The following is a 16,872-nucleotide window of genomic DNA, read 5'->3' on the forward strand; positions in this document are numbered from 1 at the left end:
AACCAACCTAACGCCGAAAGAACCAGAATGCACCTCATAAAGCATACCGCACAGCGATTTTCCAAACGCAATATATATCAAAGAGATATCCCTCCTACGAATAAAATTTAAAGGGAAGGTATAATTGTTTAAATGCTATTTTGATTAAGAATTATGTTTTTAATACGTTTAAATTTACATATATCTTTTACACTATCCTTTCTAAAAAATTACTTTTGTGACAAGTTTCCAGGCAACGCTGAGATACATATTTAGGTATTATTTTATCTTTTGATATTTATCATGAGCCAAGCACTTTTTTTCTGGTTTCAATCTTCCTTTTAGTTTGAACTACATATATTATAGAATGATTATTGTTTTCTAATCTATTTGTAATCGTCTGATATTTTTATCTTTAGCATTTCCTAGGATAAGACTAATTTCCAAGACGAAACTACTTTTTTTTATTCATGTCTTCTCTATTTTAATATAAGGTTATTTCTCTATATTTTCGAAATTTTTATCGATACTTTTCTATACATTATCGATAGTTTTGCTGTTATTCTTTAATAAAAATCATTGTTTTCGATAAGGCTCTTCTGTATCAAACTGCGTTCGTTTTTCTATTTAAACCATCTCAATATTAAAGAATCGTTGATAAAATAATTGTAATGTTTTCGAAAATTAATAAAAAAGTTTGTTAATTTACATGTTTCACCTTAATTCGTAGATTAATTACGAAACCAAACAGGAGAATCCAGAAATTTCATACATTGAAAAATTAATTGTTTATTCTACTGTAATTAACAATATTATTAGATCGATCTTTAAAAATCTTTATCGTAAAACATCAGACTGCGGCAACTTTAAACGATTATATTTCGAAATGAGATTACTACTATAAGCAAACATCTGAAATATATTAAATGGTTAAGGTTGTCATAGTCTGAAAAATTTTTATATCAAATTTTTTGTTTTTTAATTACCTTTAAAATTTTGTTATCTCACACTGAAATGTAAATCATTTAGAGATAGAAATATAAAAAAAAAATATTTTATTGACTATTAATCTGTGTATCGTTTGTTTTTCTTATGGTCTATGAAATGACATTTTATTTTTCTAATGAACTTTATGATTGCTGATAATGATTACTATGAGTTGATTTATTGTCGGAGTTCCTTAAAAACCTCCTATCATATGCATATTATCAAAAGATTTACTTATGGTTCCATTTAAGGAGCCAATTATAAATATACTATTTCTGGAACAAAAAAAAACACATTTTTTATTACCGTGTCTTAATTTAAAAAAAAAACATTTTTTAAACAAACTTTAATCATTTTTTCGGGGGGAAGATATTTCCTCTAATAATTAATATCTTTCAAACTAAACCGTGGGTAGACATATTATTTATTGGGAACTCATTCCTTTTCCATTAGATAAATAAAATTTCAAAAGAATAAAGTAGGCCAGGAATGATAAATACATCCATATTTTGTGTTTTAGAAATCAATAAATAAATTTTTCAGACAAAATTGAAAATTTTAAATAATTATTTTTAGATATCAATAGATAGTTACAACTATCTATCAATGATTTCGTGAATTTCTCTTAAAAATTGTCATTATTTCGTATAAATCTTTAGAAAAAAATCTCATAAAAATTCGTATATATTTTTAAACCTTCATTAAATTAAAAAAAAAAAATATGAAATAGCACTTTTTTTGACACCTTTTTTGAAAAAAATCTTACTTTATACTACTACGTTCACGATTTACTCGAAAAAAATCTAAGAGATCTACTAAACATAACCTAGAAGAGACTTTATAATTTTTAAATTAGGTTAATTTGGAATCCTTTCTTAGCTTCACTTCTTTATCATTTGTTGACGCGTTTCGGAATCACTCTATTGTCAAGACTTATTGCGTTTTATTCTAGTATTGTATTATTCTAATACAATATGTTTTGACAACGGATTGGTTCCGAAACGCGTCAGCAAGTGATAAAAGGATGAAACTAGGAAAAGAAAGCGATACCAAACATAGAAACTATAGTGATCTTAGCAGAAAAGATAATAGTAATTATATGTTAACAACAATTTTATTTGGATACCCGCTCCATTATTTTACGGCAAAAAACGAACCTGTTTTATTAAAATATTATCAAAAATTCTACAGAGTTTGTAACAAGAAGAAGAAATATTTCAGTTCCACGAATGAAATAGAGGAAAACGTTTATATAATGATAGGACTAACCACATAACCAAAATTTCTATTCAGGCTACAGCTTTCCGATAATTCCATCCTAATGTCTGCTCTAAGGGTAAAATAAAGCAATTGGAACTCAAATTAAGGAGTAAATCTTATGATTTTTCACGTGAAATATTTAATAAAACAAAGCCCATAGCTGTATCTATAATAACTGTGTAAAACACAAACAAATTAAGGATGCAAAACACAATTTTATAGGTTGCATTAACACTAAAATACTGAAGCAAAGGTTTTCGTATTTGGAATTCTTCTATTAATGAATCTTTGTCGATAATAACCAATATATAATTACAGCATTTTAATTAAACTACCGTAATGAAAAATTATGTCTGCTTACTCTTCACTTGAAAACTGAAAACTTTCTTCAATTTTGAAATCACGTAAACTATTCACTATTGAAATCTTTCAATTTTGTGGGAAGGGGAAATTTTGAGGCCAATTTTTTTAAAAAATGGTAAGATAAGCATGTTCACGATCAGTACGTACTGATCTCAATATAAATTTGGATTACGTTTAAAAAATTTTAAGAAAATTAACCCCGAAAAGCTAACTACCCCACTCGCTGGAGATATTAATCTTAAAGTTTTACCAACAAACTGCCCAATATACAGGAGAATATGTACAAACCTTCATCAAAATCAGTTGATCCAGTCAAAAGTAAGTATGCTTCAAACATGCAAACATATATATACATACGTACGTACGAATATTACCCCCATTTTTGTTTTTTGGTGTTCCTGGGTTATGAAGCATTGACAAACTAAAAAAAAAAAATGTTTGGAGTAATTACCATACGTTCCTTCTTGCAGCTTAACTCTGGAAAGCTATGAGGCCAGAGAAGCAAAATGGCGTACAACGGGGTCGGTTTCAAAGCAAAATGTAATAGGCAGAAATCATCCGTTTGGACTGTCATAGCTGATATTCAAAGAATTTCTGTCGGACCGAAAAATTCTATATGTAAGTTATCATAAAAAATCTTAAGTGGGCACCACATGAATTCCTTGTACGCATATTAAATTACATATACACTTTTTTTTAAATGAAAAGACATAAAAATTTTATTCCTTAATAACTTCTGATTTTTTTCTTCTTTTTTTGTTATTATTGAAGTATTATTTATCTTCTTTTTTTTTTACAATAGTTAATAATTATTAATAAATTATCAATTAATTTTTATTTAATTATCAATATAATAAAATAAAAAAAAGTTAAAAAAAAGAGTTGAAGTCTGATTCGAACCGATGTGCCTTCCCCTTAATCGAAGTATTTCATTAATTAAAATTTTATTTGGCTATAATTCTGAAACTAATGAAAATAAGTAGCACTTATTGGCATATCGTTGAAACGCTTTCAATGAGGGCTTATTACTGCAGTTAAGAAAGAGTCCAAAAACCAAAAAAATTGGATTTTGGGCTTTTTTGGACACTTTTGATTCAGTCGATTGTAATCAAAAGTAAAGGTGCACCATTAGATGTTTCAACAATTCTACACCCAAAATTCCAACATCCTACCACTAATCGATTTTGAGTTATGCGAGATACATACATACGTACGTACAGACGTCACGCCGAAACTAGTCAAAATGAATTCAGAGATGGTCAAAATGGATATTTTCGTTGAAGTCTGAAAACCGATATTTTTCACGATCACAATATTTTCTTTACTTCGAACAAGGAAGTGTAAAGTGGTGAAATACAAATCTTGTAAGAATCTTCACGATTTAAATTTGGAATCGTATCGTGTAAAAGTATTAATTATTTCGACCGGCATATCAAAAACATTGTCGACAGACAGAAAATACGATGCTGTACTATTTTCATATCGGACAACGCTCGGGTTTATTTACCAGGGCATGGTAATTCGCATGATACTAGGTATCGGTTGGAATGGAATGGAATGCAAAATTGGCAGGAGTCTATTACTCCCTACTTTATCGCAGAACCTGGACAGAGTCCCTTGCTGCTGGATCATTCTAATCGGGCTTGTTTTTAAAAGGGTTATTTTTTAATCTCGGATCTAATTTTTCAAGTTTTGTCTATTATTATTTTAGTGAATTTAAGACGGATTTAATTGCATTCCAATCCGTTGTTAAACCAGCGTTATCGAACCCATTTCATGGGCCGACCGCGGAAGGCTAGGCTTATAAAGCCTGTCCTCCCGACGTAATTTCCCTTCAGACCGTCCACTGAAGTCCTTTCGGTGCTAACTCTTTAATAGGCTAGCAGGAATACGCCACAACGGGGCACTAGCTATAAGGAGGGAGCAATGCGTCCCCTTTTCCGGAGGAGTCGCAATTGCTGGGATATTTTGTCTTACTGTAAGTTTTTTTTTAAATTTAAACCGCGTTTTTGTTTTATGCGCGACTTACCGTGTTTGACGTCTTCAAACTATATAACTCGCGAAAACTTTTCACTCGCGACCCCGGAAACGCGTCTGACGCACTATTCCGTTTATGGCTCATGCGATATGGAGGCCCCTAAGCCTGGTTTGTCGATTTTCGTCTACCGCACCGCACCATCACGGTGGTTCGTCCAGTACGGCGTGAGGCCGCTTCCTTACAACTGTCGGAGTTGGGTCCTCTCGGCAGATGTCCCGAAGATGACTGTGTTCGGACACAGCCGCTCTCCCGAACAGTCTGCGCGCCTGCGCCACCCCCACCTCGGACACGGATTGAAATCTCGCATCAGATCGGAGAGTGGCGTTCCTGACGAACCACGGAGCTCCAAAGATCGTCCGCAACGCGATGTTTTGGACGTATCGGTTGACTGAAAATCTTACCAGATGTTTGGACGTCTACATTAGGATGAGAAATCTTTGTATGGTCCGCTATTTCTGATAATCGTATAACGAGACCGATATTTTTTAACCGGATTGTCATCCGGTTTTGTTACAGAAATTTACCGTAGAATTTTCGAAAAGTTTATCCTTAGTTAATAAATCGTGAAAAAAATACGGATTATTCTAAGACAAAATAACGTTGTACAACAAGTGATTCTACTATCAAGCATTCTTTTAGAAGAAAGAACCGTCAGAAGTAGTGGCCACTGCTTTCTCAGATTTGTTTATTTGAAGGATAGAGTAAAATCATTATCGATGAACTGAAGGCTAACATTCAACAACAAATCGAAGGCATTGACAACAAACTCACCGGGTTGGTCTAGTGGTGAAGTCGTCATAACAAATCAGCTGATTTCGAAGTCAAGAGTTCTAAAGTTCAAATTCTAGTTAAAGTAGTTACTTTTATACAGATTTGAATACTAAATCGTAGATACCGGTGTTCTTTGGTGGTAGGGTTTCAATTAACTACACACCTGAAGAATGGTCGACCTGAGACTGTACAAGACTACACTTCATTTACATTCATACATTTCATCCTCTGAAGTAATACCTTAGGTGGTTCCGGAGGCTAAGAAAAAATGTTTAGAGTTACCAAACTATGATTATATTTCCCTACCTATTTGATTGTAAACAAAATTATAGAAATTATACTGTAGTGGTAATTATATTACATTCGCGTAATTTTTAAACGTAATGGTGATGAAATATGTCAACATTGTAAATCGATCACTGAACTCGGAATTAAGGGAAAAAACAAAAAAAATATTTGAGGTATAAAATTTTTTAACTAATTTTACCGTCCGATTTCTGTATCTCAGTAAATTTAATAAATAATTTTTTCTGATATATACAAAATAAAACATTTAATACATCACATCAGGAGTACTGGATTGTTATCCTGAAAAAGAGTTGTCCTCGGTGGATCAAAGAGAACCGTGGTTAAAGCACAAAAAACACATCACAAAATACTACACAAAAGTACAAACACTTCATAAAATAATATTTAAGTAAGCACATGAAAATATTAAATATATAAAGTAACCACAAAATAAATCACAAATTCAAAAGACGTAATAAAAATTATTTAAGTAAATTGTTACATGTACGTTGAACGGGATGACAATTAAAAAAAACCCCCAAAAAATTTTATTTTTTAAGTAGCGTGATTTAAAAAAATAATTAATTATTGTATTATTTCTGAAAAAAAAATGTTTAATTTTATTTTAAACGATCCAGCTGTAACTGGAGTACAAAGCGTTTCCAAACCTATGTTATATGAACGTTTTCATTACTTTTACAACCTGTCCTGAAAGTTTCTTCATTGGACATCCTACATATTAGATAAATAACAGATATTGATTCTGAAAATAATTTAATTAACATGAGAAAAGAATTATTTTTATTAAAATACATCTTCACAAGTATCAGTAGGTGTACTTAATGCAGTTTTTTTATCCTGTTTAATACATAATCGGAATTTCTCAATCACCCACAGAGATTTGTTATCTTAATTTTTTAAATATTTTAAAATGTTTTTTCGTCCATTTGTTTGGGGCAAATTTTTTTTAAAAATGGTAAGCATGTTTGCATGTACTGATCTTAATATAAAGTTTTTTTATGAATAAATGGATTGTCAAGTAGAAGCTCCTAGAACACTGTATATATAATGGAACCAAATGAGCTACCTCAAAGGGTAGAGTTGCTACTGTTGTGCAGGTTCAGACATGTATAAACATGTACAAACGTGATCTAGTGTAGTACATTCATTAGAATGTCAATTGTGGGATAGTAGTGAACCAATAAACATATCATTGTGAGTGCTTTGTGTGTCTGAATTATTGTGTATTACATATTTACAACCTTATTTCTTTTAATTAGTCGTTAGTTACAAAATTCCTAGAGTTTGTTTAAATCATCCTAACAATTTTTGTTATGTATCTGGTGAAGTGACGCTCAAATTCCAAAGGCGAAACCTTACTCCATTAGTAAAAAAGTGTTATGAACTTTATTTTGGGTGTAAAGACAGGGATGAAACAAGGACATAGGACCCACATATCTGTTGTTTATAGTGTTCTAAGCTTCTCACTGCATGAAAAAATGGCACACATCACATGCCATTTGCTATCCCTAAGATTTGGAGGGAACCCAAAGTCACTCTTCTGACTGTTATTTCTGCTTAACAAACATTAAAGGGATTACATCAAAACATACAATGGTGTACCCTGACTTGCAATCTGCAATGAGAATAGTTCCACACTGCAAAGAATTTCACATACCAAAACCTCCAGAACATGTGACATTAGATGAAAAGAGCTCAGAGTCTGATGGAAGTAAGGAAGAAAAAGAAACAGATTCTGATAATACAACATTTGAACAAAGCAGTTCATCTGAGCCTCATTTATTGACTCAAAAAAATCTTAATGATCTCATATAAGATTTAAAGTTATCTAAAAAAGTTAGAAATGCTTGCTTCTTGGCAAAAGAATGGAATCTTCTTCAAAAGAATACAAAGATATGAACTTGGCGTAATCGTCATTTTGAATATAAAGACTATTTTTCTGAAAAAAGTGGTTTAGTGTTTTTGTAATGACAGGAGACACTTCATAATGAACATAACCTAACAGAATGGCGCTTGTTCATTGATTCCTCTAAAGTTAGTTTAAAAGCTGTGCATCTGCATAATAGCAATAAATTCCCATAAGTACCTGGGCTCATTCTGCTAGTATGAAACATATAAAAAATTAAAGTTATGTTGGAAAAGCTTCATGAATAGAAAAAGCTATGCAGTGTTTGAATGGAATATTTGTAGCGATTTTAAGGTAATTGCACTTATTCTTGATCTGCAGCTTGGTTACACAAAGTATTGTTGTTTTTTGTGTGAATATGATAGTAGAGACAGAAAAAACCATTTCATTAGAAAAAGAATGGCCTAAACACAAATCACTCATTCCTGAACAGAAAAATGTGAAACATGACCCATCGTATTAATCCTAAAAATATGTATCTACCTCCGTTACATATCAAACTAGGAGTAATGAAGAATTTCAAGGCCATGGACAACACTCCTGGTTTCATGTACTTAAAACCGAAGTTTCTAAAATTAGTTATGCAAAAATTAAAGAAGGAATATTTATGAGTCCACGAATACGATCACTAATGCATGATGAAAGTCAACTAGAGGAACTATTGAATCCACAGGAGAAGTAGCTTGGCAAGCATCCAAAAATTTTACTCACAGTTTTTTGGGAAATCAAAAGGCGGAAAATTACTGTGATATTGTCAACGATCTTATAAAAATCTGGATTGTAAGATGTCCTTAAAAGTACACTTCCTGCATTTGCAACTAGATTTCTTCCCACAAAATCTTGATGCACTGAGCGTTGAGCAGGCGGAACACTTTCATCAGGAGATTTCAGCTATGGAAAAGAGGTATCAGAGCAAATGGAATCCTAATATGCTAGCCGATTATTATTGATCCATCAAGAGGGATGCTCCACAAGCGAAATATAGCAGAAAATCTGTTATTTCTTACTTTCTAGATGTTAAATGTTTGAATGTATAATTAAAAATGCAGAAAGTATTAAAATGTTTTAAATTATAAATGCCTGTCTATCAGAAACCTTGTCTGATAGCGAAAAACCAATATATTTGAATTTAGAAGAAAAAATACTACCAGAAACACATTTTTCTTCCTGAGACAAAAAAATTATTTTTTGTTCCCCAGTGTTATTCAAGAATTACTGAAAAGGTGTGTATATACTCTTTTAGGCAATTGAATAGACCATTTAATTTGGTTTTCTTCTGATCTAATACCATTCAAAAATATTATTAAAGTGTTACTTATCAGGAAAATGTTATCATAGCCGTAATTTCTAGCTTTCTTAAAAAAAAAGAGTATATAATGAAAAAGAAAGTGTATTTTAGATGATAAAAATTGATTGTAATACATTTAAGTATAATTTATTAAAGTAATAGAAGGATCAATTTATTGAGCCAGAGAAACTTACTTTGGAAAAAAAATTATCCCAATTTGTCTGTTTAGTGAACAACAAAGTTTGTGCATACATTAAAGAAAACTGAAGGTGGTTGAACGGAGAACCTTCTTCCCTTTTTTATTTTAAAAGTCAATTTTTTTTTCATTAAAATCAGTTAGAAAAAGAATATTTAAAAGTGACAACTGAGTAGGAAATAATGATTTTTAAAATTCCTTCCAAGATAATGGTGAGGTGAAATTTGTTAGGAAAACACATTGAAATGTAACTTTCTTTGAAGTTGTTTTATTAAAATATAAAACTTGGTTATTGCACACACCAAAAAAACATATGAAGTTTTACTTTTTTTGTAAACCTACAAACCGATTATATTAACCTACAAAATGTTTACATTTGTACAAAAATTCTTTTAAGAAAAATATTTAGCATGGCAAATAATGAGAATTTTACTACATTTATTTTTCTTCAAATTATGACAATCCTATTTTGTTAGATAAGAAAAATACAAATATATATATATATATACACGAGAGCAGTTCAGAAAGTAACTTATATTTGTGCCAAGCGTGAAGATGGGTTGGGATAGAATCGCTAACTTGGTATCAAAATGTTTCTACACTCAGTATGCATCAACTGTTGTAGCATAAAAACTGTGATTTTTCTACTTTCTTCGTTGTGAATTATTGAAATGTGCGCTTCAACAGAAAATCCGGCGAGTTGGGAGGTGCGTTCAGTAATTACGTTTTTACTGGCAAAAACCTCAAACCAATTGAAATTCATCAGCAACTTTGTGAGGTGTACGGAGATGGAATAATGAGTGAAGGTGGAGTGAGGAGGCAGTGATATATTCAGATTAAAATGGCCGCACCAATGTTCATAAAGGCCGATCGTAGTGGTCGGCCTAGCCTTGTGACTGATGAAGAAAATCAACGATAAAATTCATGAAAATCGCCGTATTACGATTACAGAACTCTTACTTCATTTCCCCCAAATTTCACAAAGTTTACTGCATGAAACTGTATTGTGGAAGCTTGGTTATCACAACTTTTGTGCAAGATGGATGCCAAAATCTAAGGCGGCAAATTTCTACAGAGAGGGTATTGAAAAGCTTGGGCATCAATATGATAAGTTCCTCAATTCAAATGGCGACTATGTAGAAAAATAGTTTATTATTGTACCTTTCAAATGTATATAATAGAATTTATTTTTTTATTTCAAAATGAAAGTTACTTTCTGGACAGCCCTTGTACACATATATATATATATTTTTCAATCAATCATACTTAGAAGAGAAAGAATTAATTTAAGTTACATTATGCTATTATTCGCTATGTTATACTCATATATATGACTGATAAATAAAAATTATTTTAGTCAATAAATTTATATCTATATTATTGTATAAAGAGAAAGAGGGTTTTTATTTGTTAAAGATAAACAAAGACCTACTTGATCAAGCACAGTCAAATATTTACCCATGTTAAAAAAAAAAAAAAAAAATATATATATATATATAAAATGTAGTAGTGGAGATTTGCCAGTTGAAGCATAAACTTTAATGAGTTGACTTAATGAACTGTTAAATGTGAGTCTCTATCACTGTGTGAGATGGGTTTGAACTGAATGATTCTAATCAAATGAATATTACAAAAATAATATAATTAAATTTACATTAAATAAAACATTATTAAACAGATTTAACAAATTTCTGTTTAACAATAATAGGCTTCCCGTAGGGAGAACATGTGGGGCTAGAGTGGTGAGTTATATGAGCACCTCATGGGAGGCTAGACTAATCATCATTATCATCAACAAATAGTTTGGCCCTGATTTGCAAGGTGCAATGGGGTGCTCCTATATCTCTGCAATCATCCAATTTTCAAATTGAAACGGGATATTTATTAGTACATTGAAGGCTAACTTTTGCATGTACCAGGTACACTCTCAATCTAACAGATCATGACCATTTGAAAATGTATATATGTATATATATATATGTGTGTATATATATATATATATATATATATATATATATATACATAAATAAATAACCATATATATATATATATATATATATATATATACATGCATAAAATTTGTCTGTTTGTTTGTTATCACATAATGCGAGATCCAACCGACTAATTAGTTTCAAATTTTCAGGATAAATTCATGTTATCTCAGGGAAGGTTTTAAGCCACTGACTGAGGCCCTAGCTTCCTTGAAGTTTAAGATATTAAAAATAGTCATTATTTCTTCATCCCCAAGGAGGGTGATATGTGAATTAAAGATATTCATTAAGGAAAAAATAGATTAATCCTTTTACTTCATTATTATATTTCTGCCACCACGGCAAAGAAATAAGTTGAATATTTAGTTACCATAGTTACTATTTTTCTATTTTTTGTAATTTAGTTTCTTTTTCAGGTTTCTATAAAGCCTGAATATTCTAATTACTATTTATCAAGGATAATGTATAATGCGGGGGTCTAGGGGGGTACAGACCTAACCCACCGGGTTGGTCTAATGGTGAACGCATCTTCAAAAATCAGCTGATTTGGAAGTCAAGAGTTCCAGTGTTCAAGTCCTAATAAAGGCAATTATTTTTACACGAATTTGAATATTAGATTGTGGATACTGGTCTTCTTTGGTGGTTGGGTTTCAATTAAGCACACATCTCAGAAATGATCAATCTGAGACTGTACAAGATTACACTTCACTTACACTCATACTTATCCACTTAAGTAATACCTGATGGTAATCCCTGGAGGCTAAACAGCAAAAAAGGAAGAGGGTGGAACCTTCTGGGTAGATAGCAATGGCGACTGAAACAAGCTCTGCTACAATTGGGCCCCATGATCCCAGAAGCCCCTGCATTGGCTCTGGGATTCACCTGGGCTGACCTAAGACCAAAGGGTTCAGGTTCTGGCTAGACAGGTCAGCTAGTATTACATAACTTCCTTATTATTTACATTTTACCAAAAGAAAAAGAAAATAATGCAATGTGTTAAAATTACTTTTTTTGTACAAATTTAATAGTTCTTTAAATTAAGAAAATTTATTTTTATTTTTACAGCAAATAACTTTTTTATCTGCAATAATATATAAACTGAACTTTAAAACTCCACAATCCGATTACAGTAGAATAATATTTTTAAAAATGATTATCAAACTTTTATAAATTTTAAATAAAAATTTAATCAATTAAGTTCCTTTATATTTGACACATTAAAAATATTTAATAATTTTATAAACCAGATATCCAACACACAGTTAAAATAATTTGCCTTTATAATCAGATGACCTTGAAACACCTTCCAAATAACGTTTATCATCTGTTTATTCAATATTATAGAACTCTTGTTTCCAAAGATATTATTTTAGCTGATTATAACTCAAGAAACTCATAATGGGATTGTTTCAAACTTTGAAACGTTATTTGTCATAATGTTTTAAATTAATTCTGGTGAATCTCAAACCAGTAATTTAAAACATTTACTACAAATCATCATAGATATGGAACGCAATATGTCTTCGATATAAGTTTACTATTGTAAATTAAATACTTAAGTGAATTTAATTATTATATAAAAGTACTAGAAACTGAAGAAAATCATTTCCCCAAAATATTGGTAACATTTCCACAGATGTATACATGATTTGTCGGTGCCTATTTGTCGTAAGGTGAGAGTTGCTAGTATAGAATCCTAAATGTTTACATTTCTGTTCACAGTTTACCCTCTTTATCAGATGTTACTTCAGAGGATGAATAAGGATGATATGTATAAGTGAAGTGCAATCTTATATACAACCACCAAAGAACACTGGCATCCATGATCTAGTATTCAAATCCGTATAAAAATAATTGCCACAAAACAAAATTTCCACAAGACAAAAGTATAAAAACAGTTTACCATCAAGCTTTAATGTACTTATAAATAGGAAACCACTTTTGAACTATAAAGTAGTATATATTTTAAAAGAAAAATTAAACAAAAATAATTGTATTGTACTTAAATCAGACAAAATAAACACCGGTTATTATGCTAGATGATGAATATAATATTTTAATAAAAAACTATTGAAGTGAATATAATTTTACGAAAGTAAAAGACCCAATTAGTAAATTTCTAAAAAATTATAAAAAGTCTAATAACAATTACAAATCATTTTTTAATTATAATAATAATATGAGGTATCATACTAGATTATATTCATTTAAACGATTTGCTCCCAAACTTACTGTTCTCTTAAAATACATAAAAAAGATAAGCCAATACAGAAATTAATTAATTTCAAAAATCCACTCCTTGTTACTTTATTACTAAAATAATAGATAAAATAATCAGATCTAAAATCAATTTACCTAGTAAGTATATTACAAAAAATGAGCACGAATTAATTAGCAAATAGATTACATATATAATAATAAAAAACTAGATTCAGAAATAGATATTATAAAACGTATTGCAGTAAAAAATGGATATAACACAGCATTAATTGATAACATTTACAAAAAACAGAAATTAAAATCTATTAATGAAACAATGCTGATACCTATAAATAATAAAAGTGTTGATGAAAATATTTATTCAATATTCCTATACAACAAAATTATTGAAAACTTTAACATTTACTATAATAAAAAAATATAAAATAGCTTACAGACCACATAATAAAACAAAAATTCATAATGATGCAAATGATCCTAATAATTTGAGTGGTATCTACAAAATAACATGCAATGATTATAACAAAATTTATATGGGGAAAACTAGTATACATCATTTAGGGTAAGGTTTGCAGAACATTTTAGATCTTAACAGGTTAGGTTTCTCCAATCTTACAGACCATTTATTAATCTTCAATAAACATTCAATCACCAATTCGGATACAAATTTACATATAGTAAAAATTGTAAAAGAATGTGGTAATAATAAAAAATTAAATATTTTAGAAAAATATTATATATAAAAGTTTAATTTGATTAATTACAGAGAGAATTTGATAATGACGTTCTTATCAAAACTGCCTTAGATAGCAGCACATTTATATAATTTAAATAAATTCAAATAACTTCAGTACAGTACTACATGGCTAACCACATAACAAATTTTGTTTTAATTTTATATATTTTAGATATTTATGACTACATATTTTTATATGTTCATAATTTTAATGTTTTCAATTTAATATGCGATATTTTAAAAGAAAAAGTTTAACTGACAATAGGGAAACCCTGAAAAGCACTGCACTATTATGAAAAAACAATAAGCTAAGATAAGAAGCATTATTGAATTCTATACTCTTGGTAGTAAACTGTTTTTATGTCTGTAACTATAAAACAACTTGTCCTGATTCATCAACGCCCAGCAGAAACTACTGAAGATAAATTGATTAAAATTCATATACATGTTCTTCTTATGATATAAGTGCATGCTAAGAAAGAAGTTTTGAAATTATGAGTTTAAAGGATTAAAATGGAGTAACAATAAAATTTACTCTTTCTTGAATTTCTCGGTCACAAATGAAGCGATTAACTTGATTTTTGGTGTGTGTAATTCAAATGTAAGACTATGTAAACCAATTTATAGATCTTTCTTTATAGATCAGATATTCACTAGACTGGGGCTTACAAATACTCTTCAGATAAATATCTAAAAACCATTTTCAGTTTTTTAAAACATTTAATTATATTTTTCCATTTTATATTTATTTACATAACCATCACACATTAAAAAAAAGTTATTGGATCAAATTTGTAGCCTTATAGGAATATCTACAGATATTACATACTACATACAACATACAGTTTAATTCCTGTTGAATAGATTCATGTAATCCTGCAACAAATTTTCAGGGGCAATATAATCAGATTAGCTAAATTATCTCTGATCCTGACAGAAATCCAGATCATTTTTCTTGTTAAAGATTACTTCTTTATAAATAAATTTTTCCAAAATTTTCCCCAGAGTAAAAAACCTCAAAAATAAAAAAAAAATATTCAAAATTTGGGAATTGTGATGCTTAATCTTATTTTATAATCAGCTTAATCAGTATAAAAAAGCCCTCTTGATTCTTGGGTGCTCAAATTTTAAACAATTCAGAATATTTTTTTCCACTCTCAATATTTATAAACTAATTTTACTAATTACTAGTTTTATTAAGTCTTTGTAACAGAATTTATCAGATCTGATGAAAGAGGTAGTTTACAGCGGCTTTCAAGGTTACTCTTCCTCACCCCATGTGATTTTTTTCTTTGAGGTTTTATACATGATCTTGTGTATATGCCTCCACTACCAACTGATCTACCTAATTTAAGGCATAGGATTGAAGCAGTAGTCGTTTCCATAAATTTAATGTATGGGATGAACTCACAAATTATAATTTTGTGAATAAATAATTAAGAACTGTAATTATAAATAAAAACAATTTAATTTATTTAAAATATATACTACAAATTTGTTTGGTTACTTTCAAATCTAGTTAATACATTGAAATATGTATATACAGCATTTATAGACTGAAACAAAAAAAAAATATTATTGTAGAATAACAATTATATTTCCTTGTATTTAAACTAATTATATATTTATATTATATGCCATATAAATATGAAATAGAGTAATATTAAAAAAAGGATATTTTAATTCAGCAAGGCCAAATTCAAAGTTAAAAATAACTGTAATGCAGTACCAATGAATACTTCACCAAATAAACTATCTAATTGAAAATCAGATCTAATCATTCGATCAGATCTGATGACATCACCTTAAAATGATGATCACCACCCCCTCCGTTCATAGCCATGTTGGCCTTTACCTGAGATCATCTTTTAGATGAAATATAATCTAATCTAAATCTAATTATACATTAGAATTGTCATTTTGGCTTTTGTCAGGATGTGACTGATGCAAAAGCCTCAGCAGACATTTCCATCAATGAGTTTACTCAACTTTACTTTCACTTTCATATTATGCTTCTCCAAATTTCGCTCATATACTCTATTTTGTAGCCTTCTCAACTAAATGATTAACCATTCTGCAGAAGCATGATCCCTGTGTCTGTAACACTGAAGGACAAAATAATAACTTTTACTGTAATTAGGCTTACCACCATACATCCAGGATTACCCAGACAGTCCTGGTTTTTTAGTGCTGTCCGGGGTTGCAAAAACATCTGGGGCTTGAGAATTTTATGATTGATGTGGATTTTTTTAATTTTAGACCTATATGTTCGACATCACATTTTTAAACGTTCTCTTACGGCCTTGTATCTCTCAGCCGACCTTGGAGCAAGCACTGATGTTCATTGTGACAGAGGCGTGGCTACCTGTCTCGCCACAACTTTTTAATTAGTCATTTGGCAACACAACAGGGGCAATGTGTTTTAAGTTGTTTTCTTGTGTGAAGTAACTCGTCTACATATTTTTGATCATTCTATCTCTATTTGTTTTTTGTCTCATCATTTAGATCATTTAGCAATGGACAAAAGAAAATGTGTGTTTAATGTTAACCTGCTACAGGAATATAAATTTTTGAAACTGTGTAATAACAGTAACAATGAACATGTTTATTGCACTATATACCAGAGAATTTTCTGTTGCACATAAAGGAAAGAGCGATATTGAAGACCACATAAAAACAGCTAAACATTGGAGAGAGTGCTATTAATGCTACCGCTTTAGCAAACAAAAGATTTTTTTTAAAGCCAAACATGGGAGTAACAATAAGTGATCTGGAGTGTGCTGCTAAAGAAGCTACATTTTCATATCACACTCCTAGACATGAACTTA

At 30.1% G+C, this 16,872-nt stretch overlaps 1 protein-coding gene across 2 annotated transcripts in view; it reads right to left on the reverse strand.

The window, feature by feature from the left end:
• Positions 1-15,493: 15,493 nt before the first annotated feature.
• Positions 15,494-16,872, reverse strand: part of LOC142333006 (odorant receptor coreceptor-like) — a 28,075-nt gene continuing 26,696 nt past the window's right edge. For both annotated transcript variants that reach the window (XM_075379774.1, XM_075379772.1), the window contains one exon: positions 15,494-15,600. In XM_075379774.1, the coding sequence (XP_075235889.1) occupies positions 15,532-15,600 (69 nt within the window). In that variant the 3' untranslated portion in view covers positions 15,494-15,531. The remainder of the gene's footprint in view (positions 15,601-16,872) is intronic.

This window comes from Lycorma delicatula, chromosome 12 (genome assembly GCF_047948215.1).
Source record: "Lycorma delicatula isolate Av1 chromosome 12, ASM4794821v1, whole genome shotgun sequence".
NCBI lineage: Eukaryota > Metazoa > Arthropoda > Insecta > Hemiptera > Fulgoridae > Lycorma > Lycorma delicatula.